Below are 22,344 nucleotides of genomic sequence, written 5' to 3' on the forward strand. Positions count from 1 at the left end.
AATTAGGGGACCAGTCTAGGATGTCTAACATCTTACTAAATGAGATTCCTGGGTAACGCAGGGAAAATGGATAAAATGGGATATGAATTCATCAAAAAACAATTCAATATCTTTTCCCAGAGGAAGGGCATGGGTCCCTAGACTGAAGAGCTGGTCCCGTGAGGTGATGAGCACAGTACTAGGACCCAGCCCCACAGTGAGACACGTCCTGTGCAGTGTTGGAGCACTGGAGATAAGGAGGAGACTTTTCAGAGAGAAAGAACAGACCAAGTTTTCCAGACAGAAAGAGTGGACCAAGAAGCAAAACTTAAGTGGCACTGAACATCTGAAACGCTCCCGGAAGCTGGATGAATATGTCTTCACAAACTTTTGCTCCTATTCGCTCTTTATCAGGCAGCTACTAGAGCATGCACTCTTCCAGAAGAAGGAGTGCCCCACGCAAGGAAAGTCACAGAATCATGGAAACAAGGGACCCACAGGAGAGAGAAGAGAAGGGAATCTCGAAGATGGTGGTGAAGGGAAAAGACAGAATGATGATAATTCAGCTCTCCAAATTAAAACTAGCCTGACATGGGTTAGTTAACATTAGAAAGGAATAAAGCTAACATTTTAACAAAATTATAAGTTCTTAATATTATGTAGAAAAAAGTATTGTGACCTCTCTCAAATAGTGTGTGATGGTTTTAAAAGATGTCTATAGATTCTTTGAAACTCCTTCCTTCAAAACATAGAGATTAATTCCCTCCCTTGATTATGTACTGGACTCAGTTACTCACTTTTAATGAATAGAAAGAAAAGTGGAAGTGAGGATAAGCATCTTCAGAGCCTAGGCCATAAAAAGTGGTGCAGCCTTCTCCCCATCCCCACCCCATCCTTTTCTCTCTCTTTCTTTCTCTCCTTCCCCCCCCCCCCGCCCCCACCCCACCCCCTGGATTGCTCTGTGTCTCTCTCTTGAACTCAACTGCCACGTTGTGGGGGTGACCAAGCAGCCACTGGAGAGGCCCCTGTGGTGAGAAACAAAATCTCCTGCCAATGGCCATGGGAGGGCCTGGCTTGGAACTAAATCCGCCAGCTCTGGTCAAGGCTTCAGATGGCTGCACACTCTACTGACATCCTGACTGCAGCCTGGAGAGAGATCCCGGAGCAGAACCACGCAGCTAAGCTGTCCTCAATTTCTGACCTAAACAAAACGTGACATAATATATTGCTGTTATAAGCCACTATGCTAAGGGTTACACAGCAAAAGGTCACTAACACATAACCTTTGAAATTTGTGGATTCCTAACAATAAGGTCCATGCTCCCCTTCTATCCTGAGTGACAAGGCATCATATTTTCTCTACCTGAGTGTCACAGGCTCCTCTCCCCCTGCTGGCCATGAGGCAGTTTTGGAGAGTTTTACACTATACTACTGGGTAAGAAGAACTGTAATTTTGGTGGGTCAGGAAGCAGGATTTGTATGTGCCTGACTACTGGCTGGTGAGCCGCCTTTTCCTCCTCCCTGCATTACAGTTCACATAATATCACAATGTTATTTTAAAGTTGGAGGCACCTTTTCTTTTTCCCATTGCAATAGTTAAACAACAAGACAACATCAGAATGCTTGGGGGAGACTTCTTTAAGAAGATAAATTGATAGAAAACCTAACGTGTTTGAAAATATTGAGAGGAGACTTATACAAGTGGAGTGAGAGTGTGGGGATTAGTGCTGCGCATAGAGAAAGCCACAGAAATGTAAAATACTAATCTGTTATTAACTGCCAAGAAAACCAAAAGTTGTGAAGGCAACAAAATCTCATCTTAGTACTCTGCGTGGTCCAGGGGTGGAGAGAGAGTGTTTCCACGGTCACGGCAGTGTAAGCACTGACCATCCATCTGACCCAACCACACTGCCTGGGAAGAATGAGGATCAAGAGAGCTGCCTGTGTGTGTGGTTAGAACACGGGCTGCGCGTGTGAGAAAGTCTCATGTTTCTCATGGGGAAGTGAAAATGTCGTGCCGCAAGGGAAAAATCAGAAAGGCCTATGTAAGCATATTATACGTGGCAATGCAGGAAATGCCAAAGAAAATGTTTACAAGACTAAACAGGGGATGCTGGTGTGAAGCAGGACACGGGAGAAGGCAGAGGTGGAGGACTCAAGGCGGGAGCTAGGCAGGTGGTTCACACTCTTGTCTGACTCTTTAAGCTGCTTGCATGAATACATTGTTTTAAAAGTAAATGAAAAAGAAAAGAGAAACTAGATAGTTACTAAAATAATAGCTAAAGCACCTGGAGAGAATCCGTCAATGTTACCAATGTTACTAACTGGAGCTTTACATCTTTTGCAGTGCCAGATTCTCTTCTGGGGTCTCCCAAATGCGGTCCTTACATCCACAGAGAGGAATGTCTGCATCACGCTAACTCCGCCTCGGCTACTCCAGTGTTTCTGAACTTACTCCAAGTAATCCTATGAGTGGATTTATAGTAATCTGCCCTTTGAGAGGTTCTTTTTGTGTCCTGAGATGCAACAAAACCTCTCGTGACCACTGTAAACACTTCTGATGATATTTTGTTTTCTCTATTGATTTAAAGTATGAAAAACAATATTCCCGTGATGGAGTAGATTTTGCTCATTTTAGCCTTTCCTTCTCTTTACAATATCACTCAAAAATTTTTCAAAGAGGAGCCAGCTTGATTTAGTAAATTTTTATCAAGCATTCATGACATGATCATAGTCTAGGCAGGGGTGTCCGACCTATTGGCGTCTCTGGGTCACACTGGAAGAAGAGTTGTCTTGGGCCACACATTAAATACACAAACACTAACGAAAACGGATGAGCAAAAAAATTTACAATTTTGTGTTGGGCCACATTCATAGCCATCCTGGGCTGCATGCAGCCCTGAGGCTGCAGGTTGGACACCCCTCATAGTGTGAGGGGGTGGGGGGAGCAGACCTGTAATCAAATGATTACAATGCAATGGGATTGGTGGAACGTTATTGTGTGTACATGTCAGAGAAGTAGTCTAGTGATAATTTGCCTAGGAACTGCCTCAGATGTTTTTGGAATGAGGCAAAATATAAATTGACTAATTAAGGAGAGGGAGAGAGGTGATCTGAGGAGATTTCAGAGAACATCAGCCCTGAAGAAGATTTTGGAAGATAAATTAGAGCATTGTGTATTGAGAAATCGAACATTAACTTGAACCTGAACACAATGATGGAGAGGAAGGCAGAGAGGGCTGGCCACAGTGGGCTTCGTTAGTCATCGCAGGGGACTTACTCTTTGCCCTGTAGACAATGAAGAGGTAGTACAGAAATTGGTGATGCCGTCAGATAAAAATGGATTATCCTGGAAAGGAATACTTTTTAATTGATGTTATGAAAATTACATATCATAGAGAAAAATAATATAGCATGATGAAGCACTATAGACATGTATTTATTAATTCTTAACATTTAAAAAATTTTGTATTAAATATATTATTTTTGTCCTATTGCAGTTGTCCCAATTTTCCCCCCTTTGCTCTCCTCTGCCCAGCCCACCACCCACTCCCATAGTCAATCCTCTCTCTGTTGCCCATGTCCATAGGTCATTCATACATGTTCCTTGACTAGTCCCTTCCTCTTTTTCCACCCTTATCTTCCTTCCCCCTCTCCTCTGGTCGCTCAGTGTGTGTCTTGTTTCCGTGCCTCTGGTTTTATTTTGCTCATTTGTTCATTTTGTTCATTAGGTTCCTCTTATAGGTGAGATCATAGGGTATTTTTCTTTTACCACCTGGCTTATTTCACTTAGCATAATGCTCTCCAGTTCTATCCACGCTGTCCCGAAAGGTAGGAGCTCCTTCTTTCTTTCTGATGGATAGTATTTCATTGTGTAAATGTACCACAGTTTTTTGATCCACTCATTTACGGATGGGCACTTAGGGTCACAAGGCTTGAAACTATAAACAAACCTCAAGGAAAAACTCACAGACATTCAAATACATGGAGACTGAATAACATGCTACTAAAGAATAAATGGATTAACAATGAGATCAAAGAAGAAATCAAAACATATGTGGAAACAAATGAAAATGAACATACAACAGTCCCAAACCTAGACTGGATGGCTTCACAAGTGAATTTTACCAAACATTTATGGAAGATCTAACCCCTATCCTTCTCTGACTATTCTTAAAAATTCAAGAAGCAGGAGGACTCCCAAACTTTTTTTTTACAAGTCCAGTATTACTTAATTCCAAAAGCAGTTAAAGACACAACAAAGAAAGAAAACTACAGGCCTGTAACTCTGATGAACATAGATGCTAAAATCCTCAACAAAATATTGGCAATCCAGACCCAGCAATACATTAAAAAGATCATACAAAATGATCAAGGGGGATTCATCCCAGGGGTGCATGGGTGGTACAATATTCACAAGTCAATGAACGTAGTACACCACATAAAATAGAAGACAGAATTCAAGTGATCATATTAATAAATGATGAAAAAGCACTGGATAAAATCCAACCATTCTTAACATTTTAAAAAAGCATTTATTGTGGGAAGTTTCAGGAATAAATAGAAGTACAGAAAATAATATAGTCAAGTCTCCTGTATTCATGGGTCAATTTCAGCGATTGTCAATTCATTGCCAATCTTATCTATGCTCCAACACACTTCCTTCATTCCCAGATTATTCTGAGGCACATTCACATATCATAGAATTTCACCATAGATATACAGTGTAAGTGTATATCAAAAAGAAAGGGATACTTTCCAAAAGCATAGAGTGTACAACACCAGTAGTGAACCATAATGTGAACTATGGACCCTGGGTGACTATGATGTGTCAGTGTAGGTTTATTGATTATAACAAATGTACCACTCCAGTAGGGATGCTAACAATGTGTGAGGCTGTGCATGTGTGGAGGCAGAGGTGTATGAGAAAGTTCTGTACCTTCCAAGGTCTTAATTAAAATAGCAAAACTATGCTAACTAACAAAGAACACACAATGGAATCATCAAACCTAAGAAATAACAATTTCTTAATAACAGATATAAAATTATCACTTAAGTCCTTACATGACTCATAAAGGTATTACTTATTTGAATTTGGATTCAAATAGGGTCCACATAGTACAAAATCGATGTGTATTAAATGTCTTTTTAAAACTAATTCTTCATTGTAGTCATTTGATTTATTATTGTTTAAAATTTCTAAGCTGTGGTAGGACATTCTATCTGCTACACCTTGTTTTCTTAGTTTGCCAGTGGAAGGATGAAGGATGAGGGATGCACTGGTGGCCTGTTAGGGAAACAGGATCTCACTGTTGTCTCTCCAGTCCACCACAGTGAGGCCACCTCCTCCATCTGGCCCTGAAATCGCTCTGGGGCGAAGGCCTTCTCCTTACCAAACTCAACATCCCTTCCTTAGCTTCTCTGTGTCATCTAATACCCCTAAGCACTCTATTTCCTGGAAACTCTCTTGGCTTTGGGGTCACCACTTTCTCCTATATCCATCTCTGCTGGAAAGTTTGGCCTTATTTGTGCTCTCCTTTCTTTGCTGCCTCTCAAATGGTGTTTTTCCTCCAGATTCTGTTCTTGCTCCTCACATTTTCTCAAGTCCACACTCTCCCCAGAGGCTGTTGTGTACACCCACCATCTTTACTGCTATCCACATACTTATCTGTTCTCTTCTAACCCCCTGGAGCTGTTTAGATGTTTCAAAGGTACCTCAAACTCAAAATATTCCAAACTTAGCTTCTTTCCTGCACTGGCTCTGCCTCCTGTGGGCTCTCACTCAGCCTCCTAGGCTGGAGCCACGGCCCGCTCCCTTTTCTCATGAGCCTTCATCATGATGCACTTAAAGCACTGGCGGCTTTAGCTGCTTTTAGTTTCCCACCCAGCTGCTCCTCCTCTGTTCCCTAACGCCCCACAGGTTGTTGGGAAAATTCAGTGCCATGGCACAGAGTCGCTGAGCCTAGTACCCGACAAAAATCTAAACTGAATTCAAAACCAAGAAAGCAGCATTTCCACGGGCTTATAGTTTGGCATGTGTAGAACATTGGGAATTAGAATTTTCTCTTTTAAGTCATTAAAGTCTAGTGATTCACCCACTACACTGAAACAGCAAGTCACTACATACAGTCTGCTGGCTTGAAAGATTTAGGCCACTAGGAGGCTCCATAAGTCAGAGGATTGTTCTGACTTTGGAATTCTCAAGTGACTCCTAATGTAATTTAAGTTTCTGTTGGAAATAGTTGAAGCAAGGCTCCGAAATGTATGCAGTTCTTTTTGTTTTGGTTTGGTTTTTGTTTGTTTTTAAAGAGCTCGCAGTGCACTGATATAAAATGCCTTCTCTCTACAGAATCGCCCTTTCTTGGGACTTTTGGGCTAGGTACTTGCAAACTATAACTCAGCTTCCTCTTTTTTCCCTTCTGTAACCTTTTAGTCTCTGTGAGGAGGGGACCTATTGTGCCCAAGTGTTATTTTGTTAAACATTCAACTACATGCAAATGTAATAATGAACAGTTCTCTTTGATATTCTCCAGTATGTTGCACATTGTTTATCACATATTTATAATGCAATGAAATTTGTTGCATTACTGTAACAGAAACCCAACCTACTCTCTGAAAGACTACAGTAAATTTATGGGCTCGTGTAACAGGCGAGACTTTGTTCACTTCAGCCCAGTCATCCTTGCCCTGTGGTCTGGGGCATGTCATGTCCTGACTGCCTTAAATGCGGCTGTCAACGCAGTGGTTTTAAACTGGGAATGAACCACTGTGGCCAGGTGATGACTTCCTCCTGGGGTGTCATATGTAGCTGGGGTGCTTAATAAAATGGGGAGCACTTGAAGAGAACACTGTCGTTCTGTCAGACGGCAGAAAGATACAGGCAGCCAACAAATATCCGTTACACGAAGCATAATTGAAAGAAATGAAATGGAAGAGGGAACAAAGAAGGAAGTAAGGGGCTGCAGGAAGATTCCAGGTCCTTCATACACAGGGAGAAGAGGGAGCTTTGCAGTTATTCATAATAGCCTGTTCCAACTGCTAAAGAGATCCAGGCCTCTGACAACCAATAGATGGACTGGAGAGGTTTCAGAAGACAATAAATAAGTGCACAGGCTGCTGAGGGAAGTATTCCTGACTCTTGGAAACTTTAAATAGGTAACAGGCAGGCCTCCTCAGGAAGCTGCGTGTGCACCACAATCTGGTGACGTCCCTTGAAATCACTAAACTGTCTCTCTGCCCCAAACCTTTCTTTCCCTTTGGCTTTTCCAAGATAACCAAAATCTCTTCATTGATCAAGGTTCCAGATTCTACTCCTGGTCTTCTGTGGAGCCAGTTTGAGGGTCCTTCCATTGATGCTACAGCTGCCCCTGTGACCCTATTTGCTGCTTAGTGCCGACCTCAACGTCCTTCTGGAGAGACAGCTGGGTAGGTGGGGAACAATTTCCCCATAGTCTTCTAAAATCTGAAAAGGTGGATTTTCAGTGGTTACCGATGACATTTGTTTATTGTCATAGTTTTAGGTCTTTATCATGTAGTATCCTCTCATCTTACAGAACGAGAAAAGAAGAGAGAGAGATTATACACCTTACCCAGACCAGCTACTAGTCAGCGCCAAATGAGGCCACTAGAAACGGAACGGGGCCTCATCGTCAGGACTCTGAGCCCTGTCACTACCACAGCACTTACAGCACTTTTAACTGATGGTGACACACTGATCGTAACATTTATTTTTAATTTGATTTCTCTGCAGAACCCAGTAAAGTTTGTCTGCCATATAGGTTGTCCATGTATGCTGATGGTCTGGTGAAGATTATTGTTTATTTAATCCAGTAACTTTGCATTTTAAATATGTTCTGGTCACAGACAAAATATACTTTATCAGGTTTTTAGGTAATGAAAATGATAGTAAAAATTTGAACTGAATAAGCTTTGAGGTAAGAAAATATCCTCAAAGAACATTATTTAGTTCTCATTGTAGTGATTTTCTGGCCTCACCATCAGTAATATTTCAGGGAAAAAGGAAAGAATTAGGTTAATGACAGCAATCTAAAAATTAAATAAAGAGTTAAAATTGTTAATTTTAAATGTCTCAGAATTAGCATCCAAATGAATAATTTTGCCTTGTTGATTACAAGTGAAGAGTAACTTCAGAAAGCTGAAGCTATAAGCCAAAGAGATATATGAGAAAAACCCCATCCACAGTTTTTCATAAATATGAACGATTGCTACAAATAGAACTGCTTCCACAGAGAATGCAATGCACAGGACCCAGAAACTATACGTAGTGAACTCTCTATTGTATCATTTCACCATTTCTTCATATGTGAAGAGATAACTACACCAGTTGTCTAGTGACAGAGTATTTTTTTTTTCTCCTACCATAAATAAATGAAACGAATAGACCTCTTATGCTGGACTATGTAATACGTGCAACTCATGCTTTCTATCTTATAAGGAGTTATTTGTATATGTAATCTTGACACGAGATTGAAATTGTGTGATTTAAAAGCAAACGGGAAAAAAAAAACAGCCTTATATCCTAGAGCACAGGCATTTCAAATTTCTGGCTGATTTATATTCCTCTTAAAGCCCATGCTATTAAGCAACTCAAAATTCCAGTGTCTGTATTTGTTTACCTACCACTAACTCCTCAACTAGTCAGCCTGAGGCATTTTGCATGCTATTTCTCATTTTTTCCGCCTGTATTTTTTCTCATCTAGCTTTTTCAGGAATGTTATTCCTATTTCTGTTACACTGTCGCCTTTTAGTCTGTCTTGCAAGAATGTAACATCAGCATCCAAATGAACCTAGGAAAAGAAGAAAAAAGCTGTGTCATTTAGGTTAAAGGAAAAAACTCTCTACATTTTTCTGTCTGTTTTTTCAGTTTTATTTACCCCACTAGGAGATGACTTTCTTTACGGAATGATAAGAAGAGCTTGCTTTGTGGATGAGGGGCCCTTGGCTGTGTGTGCGTCCTCCGGAGACAATCTGGCTGTGGGTGAGCTCCGTGCTGCGGGTCTGCGAAGAGATGGGCAGTCCAGGCCAGGCCCAACGTGGAGGACTCTGGGGCAAGCCCAGAGATGTGGGCCCATGACAAGTTGTGCTCACTGAGTCGCATTATGAATCCATCTCAAGAACACGGATTCACAATTCAAAGATAGCCATGACCCAATGTGCCTCACAAGCAGAACTTCCAAGGATAAAAGAATCCTCTCCAACTGAATGCCATGAATGTTTAAGCCCTAGCTAAATAGCACATCACTTGCCCTAACAATATTTAGCAATCACTTATGGCTTTGAGAGATTCAAAGAAATACAGACTAAATAAATTATGAGTATAAAATTAAAGATTAAAATTACAGATATGAATATTTGATACTGAGGCCCTTTTTTCCTCTGTAAAGCATAGTCCATTTCCCAGACCTTTAAGGAAGCCCAAAGGGCTAACTTCTCTGTTCATCAAAATATATTCACATAAGAGCAGCATGGTATTGCTGACTTACCCTCACTAGAATACCACTCAGCTATTTTAAGTGATTGGGAGTAAAGGAAATGAGTAAGAGGAAGTACCCCATACAAGCAAACACTGAAAAGTAGAGAAGCCTGGGCCTCTCCTCTAAGCAATTAATTCATGTAATTAGTTAATTATAATCTTACCTGACTCATTCCCCTCTCTCACTAAGAAGTCCTTGGCCAACCAGCCTGCATTTGTGAAACCACGGACCTCGGTATGTCAAGTTACTTAGATCAGGCAGGGTGCACAAACCATGCCTTTGTGAGCCCACCACCCAATCGAAGGATATAGATGGCACATTAAAACATAGAAGAAAAATTCACCCTCACTTTTCTTTATAAGATCTTTTTTGTCTTTGTCAAATTTTAACAGAAAATTAATTAATATAACAAGAAGACTACATTGAATCTTTTTGATGTTTGGGGCCACATGTGGTCTAATGCCTGTGTCATTCAGCACATAGAGTCAACGATTACCCATGAAAGATGAAGACTTCCTTACCTTACCTTTAACTTGTTTTGTTTTGTTTTGTTTTTGTTAATCGCATAAACTGCCAGAAATCCCCCTTCCCCTTTCTTGAGTTCATGGTCACTGATTTTAGGGCAAGCTTTAGAAAATGGTAGGGTAGAAGTGTGGAATTTCTCTGTGATTAATACATTATTTCTATTGCTTTAGTCTTTTGGATTACCTGTTATTATGTCCTTCCCTAATTATCAAAAATAATTGAAATTCTATATGCATGCTTCATTATTGGTAAGCCAACACATGTCTAGCCTTGGGCTACTGTCTGGACTCCCTATTCTAAATAGCTATGCTTCTGGAAAAATGAGACTCCCTTGATTACTACCTCTGCTAAGCCGCCCTTGGACCATCAGTCTTTCACAGATTGTCTTGTCCTCTCTTCAGTTCCTCAAAACAGCTTTTACCAAGGCCATTTTTGACCCTTTGGTCCCTAAGTGCTGTGAATATTTTTCAGTCTTGTTTTACTTAGCCTCTGCTGTCCTTGGTCTTGATAATCACTCCCTCGTGTTGAAACACACTCTGTCCTGGTATTTTCCCTAGCTCTGGTTGCTCCTCCTTGGTATCCTTTACAGCCTTTATTTTCTCTCTTTAACTTACTTTGTTTTGTTGCTTCCTAGGGTTCCATCTGTGACTTTTCTTTTTTACTCAAACCTCTCTCTACATGCTCTTTGAGAGTTCCTGTGCCCTTCAGTCCACATTACTCTGTGACCTTCGGAAATGGGTCTCAGCTGCTTAGCATGTCACAACTGGTGTGTGGTGACACATCAGTCCCAGCAGCTGCCTCAGTGAACTTCTCACTTTGTCTCTCCTGTCCCCAGAGGTACAACTCCTGGTTTTGCTTTCTTGGTTAAGAGTACAGCCATCCCTAGGGTGCTCAGAAACCTAAAAGTAATTCCCGAGTCTTTTTCTCAGCCTGTCCCTTTAATCAACTGATCACCCAATCTTAAATCTGCTCCACCTCCTTAATGTTGTTGAAATCTTGTCTCCACTCCTACTGCCAGGGTTTTATCTGGTTTATCTTGAGGTTACCATGATCAGTTTCCCAGCTGCTTCCCCCTCCCTCCTTAATTTCCTCTCCTGTCCACGTTCACTTTGTTGACAAAGAATGAGATTTTTTAAACACAAATTTCAAATTATCATCCACCTGCTTATAAAACTATAATGGGTCTCTGCTGTTTTGAATACAAAAATCTAATTTCCAACTTGTCATGTGAATCCCTTTTTATATCAGTCATCTGTAAAAAATTTGTATCCCCTTTCACATGACAATCCCTCTTTCAATCTACATGTCAGTCATACTAAACTAATTCAAGTTCCTTGTTTCTTGAAGGAAACATTTTTTGTGCCTTCGGACATGCTGCTCCTTCTACCTGGAATATTATTCCCCCTGCTTCCCTTCCCCAAGGCCTCTACCTCACCTAAATCCTCTAATCCTTCAGATGCCAGATCAGCCTTCTTCTAGGAAGTCTTTCCTGACCTTCCATCCACCCCAACCCAGGTCCTCCTGTAGCCCTTAGTCACACTGCTTCATACAGTTGATTTCTCTACAGGACAGAACTTCCGTGAAAGGCACCAGCTGTGTCTCGCTCATCTTTGTAGGTTCAGTGCCTGACTCTAGCAGGTGCTACTAATTGTCTTAGTTAAGTCATTAACGAAGGGTAATTAATGTAGGTGTGGAAGCCAGCCTCCAAAGTGGCCTGCAATGATCCCTGCCTCCTGTTATTCACGCCCTCAGGTGTCCCTGCCCACTTTGTACCAGAGTTGGCAGCACCAACTGTGATTAGATGGACAGAGAGGCCTCTTTGGCAAGAAGTAACTACATGGAGCCTCTAGCCCACTGCCAGCCAGGCACTGAGGCCGTGTGAGTGGGCTGGAAAAGTATCAACACATTCTCTAGCCTCAGTCAAGTCTTCAGAGATTTTAGCCCCGACCAACAGCTTGACTGTATGAGTGTACAGCTGTGAAGATCTCTCAGCCACAACCTCCCTGCTAAGCTGCTCCCACATCTCTCACCCTTAGACGCCATGTAAGATAATAAACACTGGTTATTTAAGCTGCTGTTTTCTGGGGTGATTTGGTACCCAGCGCTAGATGTATCTGGAAAAAAATGTTCCTGGCAAAATGAAATAGGAGCTTTACCATTTCCAGGGCACCTCTGATAATGCCACAGAGTAAGTTGCAGTAGCACAGAGAGGACCGCCCAGCGGGGAGCTCTTCCACAAACTCCACCAGAGGGTTCTTGTCTAGAATCAGGGAAAATTCATTCCTGCTTGAATTGTTACAGGTCACGCTTGGTGTAATTCCCAAGTACATCTTGAAAGCAACCTAATGAAAGAGAGAAAAAAATTACAAACACTCGGTCTAGAACAAATGTCTATGAGTAGGGCAGCCAAATACCCTGTTCCAGGCAGTGCTGCACAATGGTAAAACTCGTGGAGTTCGCATCAGGAAGTCCAGGCTCACACCTAGCTTTGAAATGTCTGACACCATGACTAGAGTAAGTCTTAAATCCTTTTATTTTTACGGAACTAGACTACGCTATCTTAAGGGACTAGTTTCTGAGGAAACAATGTAACCTTATGAAAGAGTTAAGCATTATTTCATAAAATCTTTTTAAAAAATAAGTGTCCTTTAGGAAGGCAGGAAATTAAAATATGACTAGTCATCAACATATTAGTATGAATTGGAACAATATATTTGTAACACTAGTAATCGACAAGATCGTGATTTAGAAGGGACACATCTGCCATATTATCAACGATAAAGCCAAGAACGCTACAGGAAGCTTAGGCTCAGAAGTATGTTTTGGGAAGTGGAGGTTGTCACATGACCAAGGATGGCAGGTCTTGGATAAGGAGCAAAGAGTAATGGTGAGAGGCACAAAATGAGTCATAAAGTAACTTCTTAAAAATGTTTACAACGTAGAAATGGAGGAAACCTTGAAGATTATTTCTGTGTCATTCCCATTTTTACAAGTGAGTAAACTGGGGTTCGGAGAAGTAAAAGCACATGGTCAAGGCTGTACTACACCCTAGTTCCGTGGCTCCTAGTCCAAGGCCCTTTCTTTTCACAATGCACACAGCCCTGGAATCTGAGGTTTGTTAGTGGGAATGTGGCAGCTGCTGTGTCACTGTCTTAGGTGCCTTAATTAACTTAATTTTAAAAGTAACATCAGTGTAGGAGAGAAATAGAAATAATTTCCTTGATTATTTTAAGTAGAAGTACTTCTAATTAAAGGTTCTTCACTCATTCATTCATTCACTCATTCATTCATTCATTCATTCATACTCAGTGAGCACTGCCTGTCTAATACAGTGCCTGGCACATGGTGTGGGTTCAATACCGATTTTGAGAAATTATTGAATGAGCATCTATTCTGTATTTGACAGCATGTTTAGGCCCAGGATATAAGTTAATGAAATGTAGTTCCTGTTTCAGAAGAGCTTACAGTTAAAAGGGGCTACAGATACTACACAAACCACCGCGAGGGGGCAGTAAGTCCTGCAGTTCGCTGTGACGTACAGGGTGGGGTGAAAGTAGGTTTACAGCTGTGAGTATGTGAAACGCAGACTTTATTCTTGTATTATTATTTATTAATCAGTGTATTCTTCTCCATGTGAATAACTGTAAACCTCCATTTGCCCCACCCTGTATCATGAAGCAATCCTGGAAATAATCACAGAGGAAGCCACTTCTATCCCGCTCACGCATACTGAGTGAGACTGTCAGGTGAACAAAGTGGGGGCAGTGGGCATTTCTGGGTAGAGGGAGCATGTCATGGGCACGAAATACCGTGATAAGGCTCATGGGAGGCTGGCGCTTATCAGTCTGTGGGCCGTGGGGAGGCCCGAAGCCATGAGTGAGCTAAGGCAGAATTAAATTTCTGTGTTAGAGGAAGCCCCTCATGTGTCAGCTTACAGGGTAGATTAGGATCGAGGCTGGGCTGGGCATGAGGCCAAAGGCAGAGATACGCAGGAAGAGATCACTATCAGAACCTAGGAAAGAATTGATGAGGACTCTCCACATTTTCTCTTTTATTCAAACCTCAAAGACTACCTAAACTTTTCCATATAAATTTCGAATAGCTCACATCCTGAATTTGTTTCAAGACTCTTACACTAGCCAGCTTTAAAGGATTTAAAGTATGTCTTCCAGCTGTTAAGTCGAGTACCAAGAGGAAGGAAAAAAAAGCACAAAACTCCAGGCTTGATTTGGCTCCTGACCAATTGGCTGAAACCAATTTCTGGTAATGTCGATTTCTCTTGCTGGAAAATTCCTAGACCTTTATTTGTCTGAGTGAAAATTTCTTTCAGATTTTCAGTGCATGGGAACAACATAAAAATGGAAGCTCTGCCCTATGAAGTTAATCCTCCGTGTCTTGGCCCTAGTTTCAGAGCCCAGTACCCAGCAGTAGGAAGCATTGTTTGAATAGGATTGAGAAATATTCATTCCTCAGGAATGACCTCGTTTCCTTATCTGTCTGAATTCAGTCTGAGAAGGAGGACTGTTGTTCCAGATGAAAAGCTCCACCCTCAGTGCTGGCCACAGCGGCTCTGCCAAATAAATACAGGCAAAGCATTTCCCCTCTTTGTTTCTCTCCAAAATGGATGCTTTTAATGGGATTTTAAAGTTCGTCCTGAACCAGAAAACTGTGATTGGCTATAGCTTTATGGCTCTGCTGACCCTGGGAAGTGAGCGGCTCTTTTCGCTCGTGGCATTTAAGTGCCCCTGCAGCACCGAGAATGTGGTCTATGGGCTGGTTTTCCTTTTTGCTCCTGCCTGGGTTCTACTGATCCTGGGATTCTTTCTGAACAATAGGTCCTGGAGACTCTTCACAGGCTGCTGCGTGAACCCCAGGAAAATCTTCCCCAGAGGCCACAGCTGCCGCTTCTTCTATGTCCTGGGGCAGATCACTCTGAGTTCCTTGGTGGCTCCAGTGATGTGGCTGTCTGTGGCTTTGCTCAATGGGACTTTTTACGAATGTGCCATGAGCGGGACAAAAAGTTCAAGACTCCTGGCACTGATTTGCAAGCACAGGCCCAAAGAATGCTGGGAAGAGCTTCACAAAGTGTCATGTGGCCAAACCAGCATGACAGCCACGGACAATGAAGAGCTGAAACTGTCCCTGCAAGCCCAGTCTCAGGTAAAAAGGGGCCCTCTTGCCTTTTCCTCCTTCCAGCCCAGGCTGAGTCTGAATCCTGCTGGAACACTTTGATACAAATGAAATTGGAGCGTGATGCAGTGTGAAGGCAATCTCAGGGGAAGCTTTTAAGGGTTGGATGGCTCAGTAAAATTGCTGACTGAATTGTCTTTTACTTTTCCAAAAAGAAAATATCCTTTGGGTTCTGTGTGTTCGTAAATACTTAAGTACATTAACACTATCTTTCTGGGTTGCCTTTATAAATAATGTATGATATACGTCAGAATTGAGTGTTAAAGGCAGAGCTGTAATTAGAAATTACTGCTTTTTATCAATTATTTATTTTGAAACCAGTTTCTGAGCAAAAAAACTCCCCACAAATACAGCATTGGTCTACTAAAATATAGCTGAACCAAATGAGCTCATACTTTGTGAAGCTGCATGTAAAATTGTTAATACCAAGATTCCCTTGATTGATTTCTGGCAGCTTCTATCCCTATAAGTAAATATTGCCAGGATTGAGAAAATTTTCCCATATAGCATAAGAATTGCCAGTCTTCAATAGTATTCAGTGAAAGGCAATCATATTCTCTGGGGCGGGCACATCCTATGCTTTTTATGCTACACAGCTGAAGAAGTCTTACATGACTTTAGAAGCTAAAGATTTCGGGCATTATTTCATTTAACAGAAGGAAACGATAGCGTTACCCAACTGACATAGGGAAGTAGTTTGTCATCCTTGCAGGGACATGAGCACAAATCCAGATGTGAAACCTTGTCCTGGCCTTGGAATTCCTGCTTGTGAGTAGGAGGAAGTGCATTCCCCAAACCTAAACCCAGCAATAAGAGTGGATACACTGATCCACGCTTGCTCAGCAATGCTACTTGTTTCAGAGTAAATGCATGGAACATGGTACCATTTCATTTCTCAACAAGAGCTTGCCTTTACAGCAACACATCAAGGCAAAGTCTGTTTTTTAAAAGCATGCATTCCAAAGCTTGTTGGCAGTATCGTCACGTACTTCCCATAAACCGATAAACCCAAACATGCCCACGGTCTTTTGTGTAAGGCATGAAGCACATCTTAGATAAGAACATGCCAGCCTCCCAGACATCTTCCTTCTTTTGTTGAAGGAAGGCATTAGTATGAGTGTTGTCACATGATGAGTGATTTATAATTTGTGCACCCAGGCACCAGGCTCCATTCAGTTAGTGCCAGATCCAGACACTCATCAGCGCGTGAGCTTTTCTTCCCTAAACACAAACACAAGGAAATCCTGCACCTGCCGCCACAGCTCAGCTGGGCTCGCTGACCTGCTTACTTCTTGGCAGAATGAAACGGACCTGGAGCTGACGCCTAGGGGCGGGCGCACGGGAGATGTGGACGAGGAGAGCTGTATCAACAGCAGGTGCTCACGGCAGTCCAGATAAGCAGGAGAAACAAACAGCGCAGACTACTAGTTGGCACGTGGGTGGGGATGAAACAAGTGTTCCATCCACGGGTGGGTCAGAGACACGAGAGTCCAGGTGCTCTTTTCCTAAGGAAGTAGAGTGCAGTAGCGGGTAGAACCCTTGCACATATTTTTTCCTATTTTCACACAGGCCCTCCTACTGACAAACACGAGGGGTCATTTTACTGAACTGTCAAGAGAAGGTTGAAAAGAGCTCTGTCGGTTGTCCAAATATGAAATCCATTCCGGTTGTTAAAAATGTAGTCAGAACAACAAAGAAGTTTAGATAACTTGAACTGTTTAGACTTCTGTTTTTAATATTCAGAGGGAAAAAACTCAGCTGAACCAGTCTGTACTCAAAGGGTAGTTTCTTTTTTCTAAGTATCAAAATGCAGAACCAGTAGTCCTGAAGGTTGGAAATGACTGCAATTGTTTCCTCAGCTTTTACCAGGGTGTCAGTTCTCACAGGCTCAGTTTCCATGCTGTATTATGTCTGTTCCGTTGTGTCATGGATGAAGAGTAATGATATCTCTCTCACAAAGCATTGCTGCTCCCTGCAAACAATAGAACTCGGGAAATATCCGTCACTAGGCACGTGTACACATTTTTGAATGCTTGAAAACAAGTGGCTAAGGAACTGCTCTTTTTCTTAAATGACCACAAACACCACACACAGACTTTTTTCCTCTGATAGCTAATGTTATTGAAAAGCTTGGTTTATCTGATTGGGAGATAATCTGTACTTTTTAAATTTTTTCTATTTGTCTGCCTTCTGGTTATTTCTTTGCATGCCAGCAATGATGGGTAGGATGGATAATAATTAGGTAAACTCTAACTGCGTTTAACTGTTAAAAGAGTTTTGTTAAAATAAAAGATGAACCGTTTCAATTGAGATATGGCCATGACTGTGGTTTTAATTTAACCATATGCTTCCCAGTCATATCACCCCAGCTCCCTGAGAAGTGCCTTTGCTTTTACCTGTCTTCAATATTTCTCTCTTTCTAAGATTCTAGGATGGTGCCTGATTTGTTCAGCGTCTTTCTTCTCTCTGCTCACCACTTGTTATGCTCGCTGCCGATCTAAAGTTAGCTACCTGCAGCTGAATTTTTGGAAGACATATGCACAGAGGGAGAAGGAGCAGTTGGAAAACGCATTCCTGGACTATGCCAACAAGCTGAGTGAGAGAAACCTGAAATGCTTTTTTGAGAACAAGAGGCCAGAAGTCTTCCCCATGCCTACTTTTGCTTCCTGGGAGGCTGCTTCAGGGCTGCATTCTTTCGACCAAAGCCAGCAACACTACAGCACCCTCCATAAGGTGGTGGAGGATGGCCTGGAACTTAGCCCTGAGGAAGATGAGACCACAATGGGCCTTGTGGATAGCACTCACGATGTGTAGCTCATGCACCATCGCTGACTCATGAGGTCCAAGGGTTCACTCCTTCTGACATCTTCTTACTGCATCAACAGCAAACTCTGAATATCTGTGTTTTCTCACATTTCGTGTTTACAAGACAGTAACACAAAGAGCAGCAGCTCTACAGCTCCCACGTGCTGACAGTGTCAGGGTGTGCTCAGACTGATGCTGGGTGACTGGCCAAGGACAGTGACAAAGGTGCTTCTGCACTGGCTGGGGGTTGGGCTCAGTCTCTTCAAGTTCTAAGATTTTATGATTGGCTAGAAGACTCATGCAGGAAGGTCTGCCACTCTGTGTAAATATTGGTGATGGCATCTGGGGGCAGCAGTGGCAACTTTTGAGTGAGCCAATTATTCTCAGCAGACTACTATACCCAGGGGGGTGGGCAGTGTGGTCAGCAGCAGACCTTGTCCTATAAATCTACCCTATTGCTCTCAAAGGCTGTATGAAGCTGTACCATTCGAAATTCATTTCCTCAGAATCTGAAGACATCAGTTCTCAAAGGTGATACATTGAAAGGATATAGTGCCTAAAATTCAGACCTTTTCACAAGGTTCCAAAGTACAATGAGGGTTTGCCCCTGCAGGCAGGGTTGTATTATGACTTTTGTGGATTCTAGGTACTTTTGCCTTCATGGATCCCTTTGTGCATCAAAATATACATATACGCACCCATATATATTCATGACTGTATTGATATAAAGACAAATATATGAATATTATATATTAAACCATTGGTTTCAACAAAAAAAAGGTCATTCATTTCCTTCAGGTTCTCCTAATTTCTTTAAACAATTAAAAAAAACTTTTTAAAATTTATTTTCAGAGATGGGGACGGGAGAGTGAGAAACATCCATGTGCGAGAGAAACACCAATCTGCTGTGTCTCGCACACCCCCAGCTGGGGCCAGGCTTGCAACCCTGCGTGTGTCCTGACAGGGAATCGAACCAGTGATTTTTTTTTTGCACGCCAGCACTCAATCCACGGAACTACGCCAGAATTATATTAAACTATTTTTTTCAACCAAAAAGTACATTTATTTTCATCAGATTTTATTTTTCTAAATAGTTTTTTTTCCAATTTATTTTCTCCAGATTTTAAAAGAAATTAAAGACACTTTTGTGGGCCCCTTCCAGTATCATGGGCCCTCGGCACTGAGCTCACTGTGCTGAACGGGTCAGTCAGTCTTCACTGGAGGTCTGGGAGACAGATCATTCAGTGCTGGTGTAACACTGCTCCTAGTTTTGTTTATCGGAAATAAGGCAAATTCTGAATTCTTTATGCTATGGCTCACAGCATATCATTGAGAGTTCTTGTCTCTTAGATGGAGAATCCTGGGGATGGACTGGGTATTACCATGGGACATTCTCCCAAACTGGGAAAGCTCCCTAAAGGTATAAGGACCAGGAACGTATCCTTGGGAACTTGGAGGTGTGGGGACAGATAGGGGTGTGTGTGGTGGGGGGGAGAGTGGAAGGTGGGGACTGTGAGATTGCAATAGTTGAAACAATATTTGAGTGTCAAACCATGGTGTGATAAATGTTTAACAAAGGCTCCAAAAAAAAAAAAAAAAGCTTGATTTGAAGTGTTTACCAGTTTCTATGGTGCACTTTCAAGTTACCAAAGTGATGTCACTGAACTCAGAGTTAGGAAGAGATGCCACCATGGGCTCTCTGGGTTCAGTATGAACTTTCAAAGGAAGTTCTCTATTTTTTGGATTTACATTGACTCTAGCCAAACCAACTTCAGAGCATCTTTGGTACATGTGGGTTTTACTTTAATAAAATCTAACCATGGTGACTTAAATATGGTCCAATGGCTCCAACGGAGAGATGGAGTCTTATTCTTTTGCCCTTGAATCTGGCCTCAACCAACCAATAGAGTGTAGCAGAAGTGAAGCCAGATTATAAAAGTATTACAACTTATGCCTTGGTCTCATGCAATGTTCAACCTGGTGGGAGCCAGACACCATGTAAAATTCCCATTACCCTGAGACCCCAAGCTCTGAAGTGGGGAGAGAGAGAGAGAGAAATAGAGAGAGAGAGACTGATGCTTGGCCAGCCCCAACTGTTCCAGTCATTCTAGCTTAAGTACCAGACATGTGAGTGAAGAACCATTTGGGACATCCTGGTATCCTTAGATATGACATGGAGAAGAACCAGGAAATCCAACCAAGAGGCAGAGCACAGACCCCAGAATTATGGTCCTAATGAAGCCACTCCAGGCCTCCAGACTTTTGAGCCACCTTATCTGAGGCTGCAGACCATATACAGCTGTTCCCACTATGTCCTGTTAAATCCCTGACCCAGGAAATCATGAGCTTAAATCAATGTTTATTGTTTTAAACCACCAAATTTAGGGGCACTGTGAAGTAAAAGATAGACTAACCACTAATACATGAAAATGAGTATATTTTAGAAGAGAGACATTTTCAGAAATAGAAAATAACCGTTTTGCAACTCCTAATGACAAAGTCGATCTAGGCAATAACTAATGAATTTTAAACTGCTGGGAGAAAGCATGATAGGTGAGAACCATGCAACTTGAAGGCAGTCATCTATCTCGGCATCCCTAAAAATGAGACAGCTGGAAATTTTGTGCCTCCCAATGTGATGCAATGCAAGAGTAAGTACACAGTACCAGCTCTGCAATAGTTTCCTTAAAAAAAATTAAGTGTGAATCTAATCACCATTTAGACCTAACTACTAGTTTACAGGAAATATTGGCAAAAGAAAACAAATTAATTAGCACCATGAGGAAGCAACCAAGTGAACCTAGAATACAGGGCATTCTATTTGCCGTATGTCTCAATTTTCCACAGACCAGTGGCATAAAAAAAGGAGAACAAAAGAGACGTAAAAGACATAACATTCAGAAGCAACCTGTGAGCCTTACTGTATCCTGTTTCAAACAAACACATAACTACTGCTATGTTCCTATTATAATTTCCTTATTTCAGTAATAATTTGTAAAAACTCAATTAATTTGCCGGTGCAGCTCGTTGGTTAGAATATCGTCCTGTAAAACTAAAGGCTGTGGGTTGGATTCCCAGTCAGGACTTATGCCTGGGTTAAGGGTTCAGTCCTCAGTCCGGGCTTGCACAAGACATAGCCAATAGGTGTTTCTCTCTCACATCGGTGTTTCTCTCCCCTTCTCGCTCCCTCCCTTCACCTCTCTCTAAAACCGATAAGCATGTCATCAGGTGAAGATTTTTTAAAAACTCAGTTAATTTTGTGGCAATTCTTGTTTCACATATTCCTACCCACTATTTCCTTTTGGCCTTCCATGCAACCAGAACAGAGTCAACTCCTGACTTTTTGACATTTGCAGCCTCTCACCTATGAGGTAAATAGCAAGGAGCAGTGGATCTGCAAATGCATCTCTTATGTGGAAGCTGCAAGAATAAAGATTGTTCCCCTTTGTGTGGCTGCTGCCTTGATTATTAGATATTCAACCCAATCTCACCTTTGCCCAGCATTCCCACGGGAGCTAGGCTTCCTTGAGGAGCCGACACAAAGGTCTGGCTCTAGTTCTATTCATCTAGCAGTAACTTCTGATTAAGCCTTAATGAAGCCCAAAATGTGTACTGAGCCATAATGACATTTTAGGAGAGGTGCAAGGGCAAGCTGGGCTGCTGAGGCTGGAGCTGGAGCACAGGGAGTGACCCCAGAAGGAGGCCTACATTACTTGTAAGCAAGGCAAGTGCCAGTGGCTTTGGAGTCACTCCTTTTGGAATTTAATCAAGAGCATTAGGTTAGTTTGGTCCATTTTGTGGGTTGGAACATATTTATTGCAAATATAAAATGTCATATTTGAATCTGAAAAGAAATCTGCTTTTAGGCAACTTCAGATAATATTTTCAATGTTCAATTATTTGTTAAAATTGAGTTACACAGAAAGAATACCCGGGTAGCTATAAGAGAGACCATATTCTAAATTTTGCTCTTCCACTAGAGAGGAAAGGCAGAATTAATGTCCATGAGGGTTTATTATGTGCTGCATACTTTCCATATGATTTCTACTTAAAACTCACAAGTACACTGGGAAGGAGGTGTTATTGTTTCTATTTTTATAAATAACACTAAAGTTCAAAAAGGTTAAGGTTAAGCAACAGGTAAGAAATAAAGACTGAATTTGCACCTACATTTATCTGACTCAACTTCCACCATATAAAATGTTGCATGGTAGTGGTGTACTCTCAAATACTCATTTAACCATAAGAAGCAGGTTTCCTCATTTTTTAAATCAGAGTGTTAGATTAGCACATCTCAGAGTTTCCTTCAACCCTGTTGTCTTGAAGCTTATAGCCAGTAGTGCATGAACTA

At 41.7% G+C, this 22,344-nt stretch overlaps 2 protein-coding genes across 4 annotated transcripts in view; one reads left to right on the forward strand and one right to left on the reverse strand.

The window, feature by feature from the left end:
- Positions 1-7,965: 7,965 nt before the first annotated feature.
- TRAPPC3L (trafficking protein particle complex subunit 3L) overlaps positions 7,966-22,344 on the reverse strand; it is a 37,227-nt gene continuing 22,848 nt past the window's right edge. For all 3 annotated transcript variants that reach the window (XM_024552149.3, XM_024552148.4, XM_071219639.1), the window contains exons 4-5: positions 12,155-12,340; positions 7,966-8,786 (exon numbers count right to left, since the gene is read on the reverse strand). In XM_024552149.3, the coding sequence (XP_024407917.1) occupies positions 8,667-8,786; positions 12,155-12,340 (306 nt within the window). In that variant the 3' untranslated portion in view covers positions 7,966-8,666. The remainder of the gene's footprint in view (positions 8,787-12,154; positions 12,341-22,344) is intronic.
- On the forward strand, positions 14,594-18,661 carry CALHM5 (calcium homeostasis modulator family member 5). The gene is made up of 2 exons (XM_024552146.4): positions 14,594-15,158; positions 17,613-18,661. Exons 1-2 carry the CDS (start codon positions 14,619-14,621, stop codon positions 18,000-18,002), a joined length of 930 nt encoding a protein of 309 aa, XP_024407914.2. The 5' UTR covers positions 14,594-14,618; the 3' UTR covers positions 18,003-18,661.

This window comes from Desmodus rotundus, chromosome 11, assembly GCF_022682495.2.
Source record: "Desmodus rotundus isolate HL8 chromosome 11, HLdesRot8A.1, whole genome shotgun sequence".
Lineage (NCBI taxonomy): Eukaryota > Metazoa > Chordata > Mammalia > Chiroptera > Phyllostomidae > Desmodus > Desmodus rotundus.

What these genes read in the sequence shown, in the direction of transcription:
- CALHM5 (XM_024552146.4), top strand. Translation starts at nt 14,619, where the DNA reads ATGGATGCTTTTAATGGGATTTTAAAGTTCGTCCTGAACCAGAAAACT. An exon ending in CCCTGCAAGCCCAGTCTCAG is followed by an intron (nt 15,159 to 17,612) that starts GTAAAAAGGGGC and finishes TCTCTTTCTAAG; the next exon opens with ATTCTAGGATGGTGCCTGAT.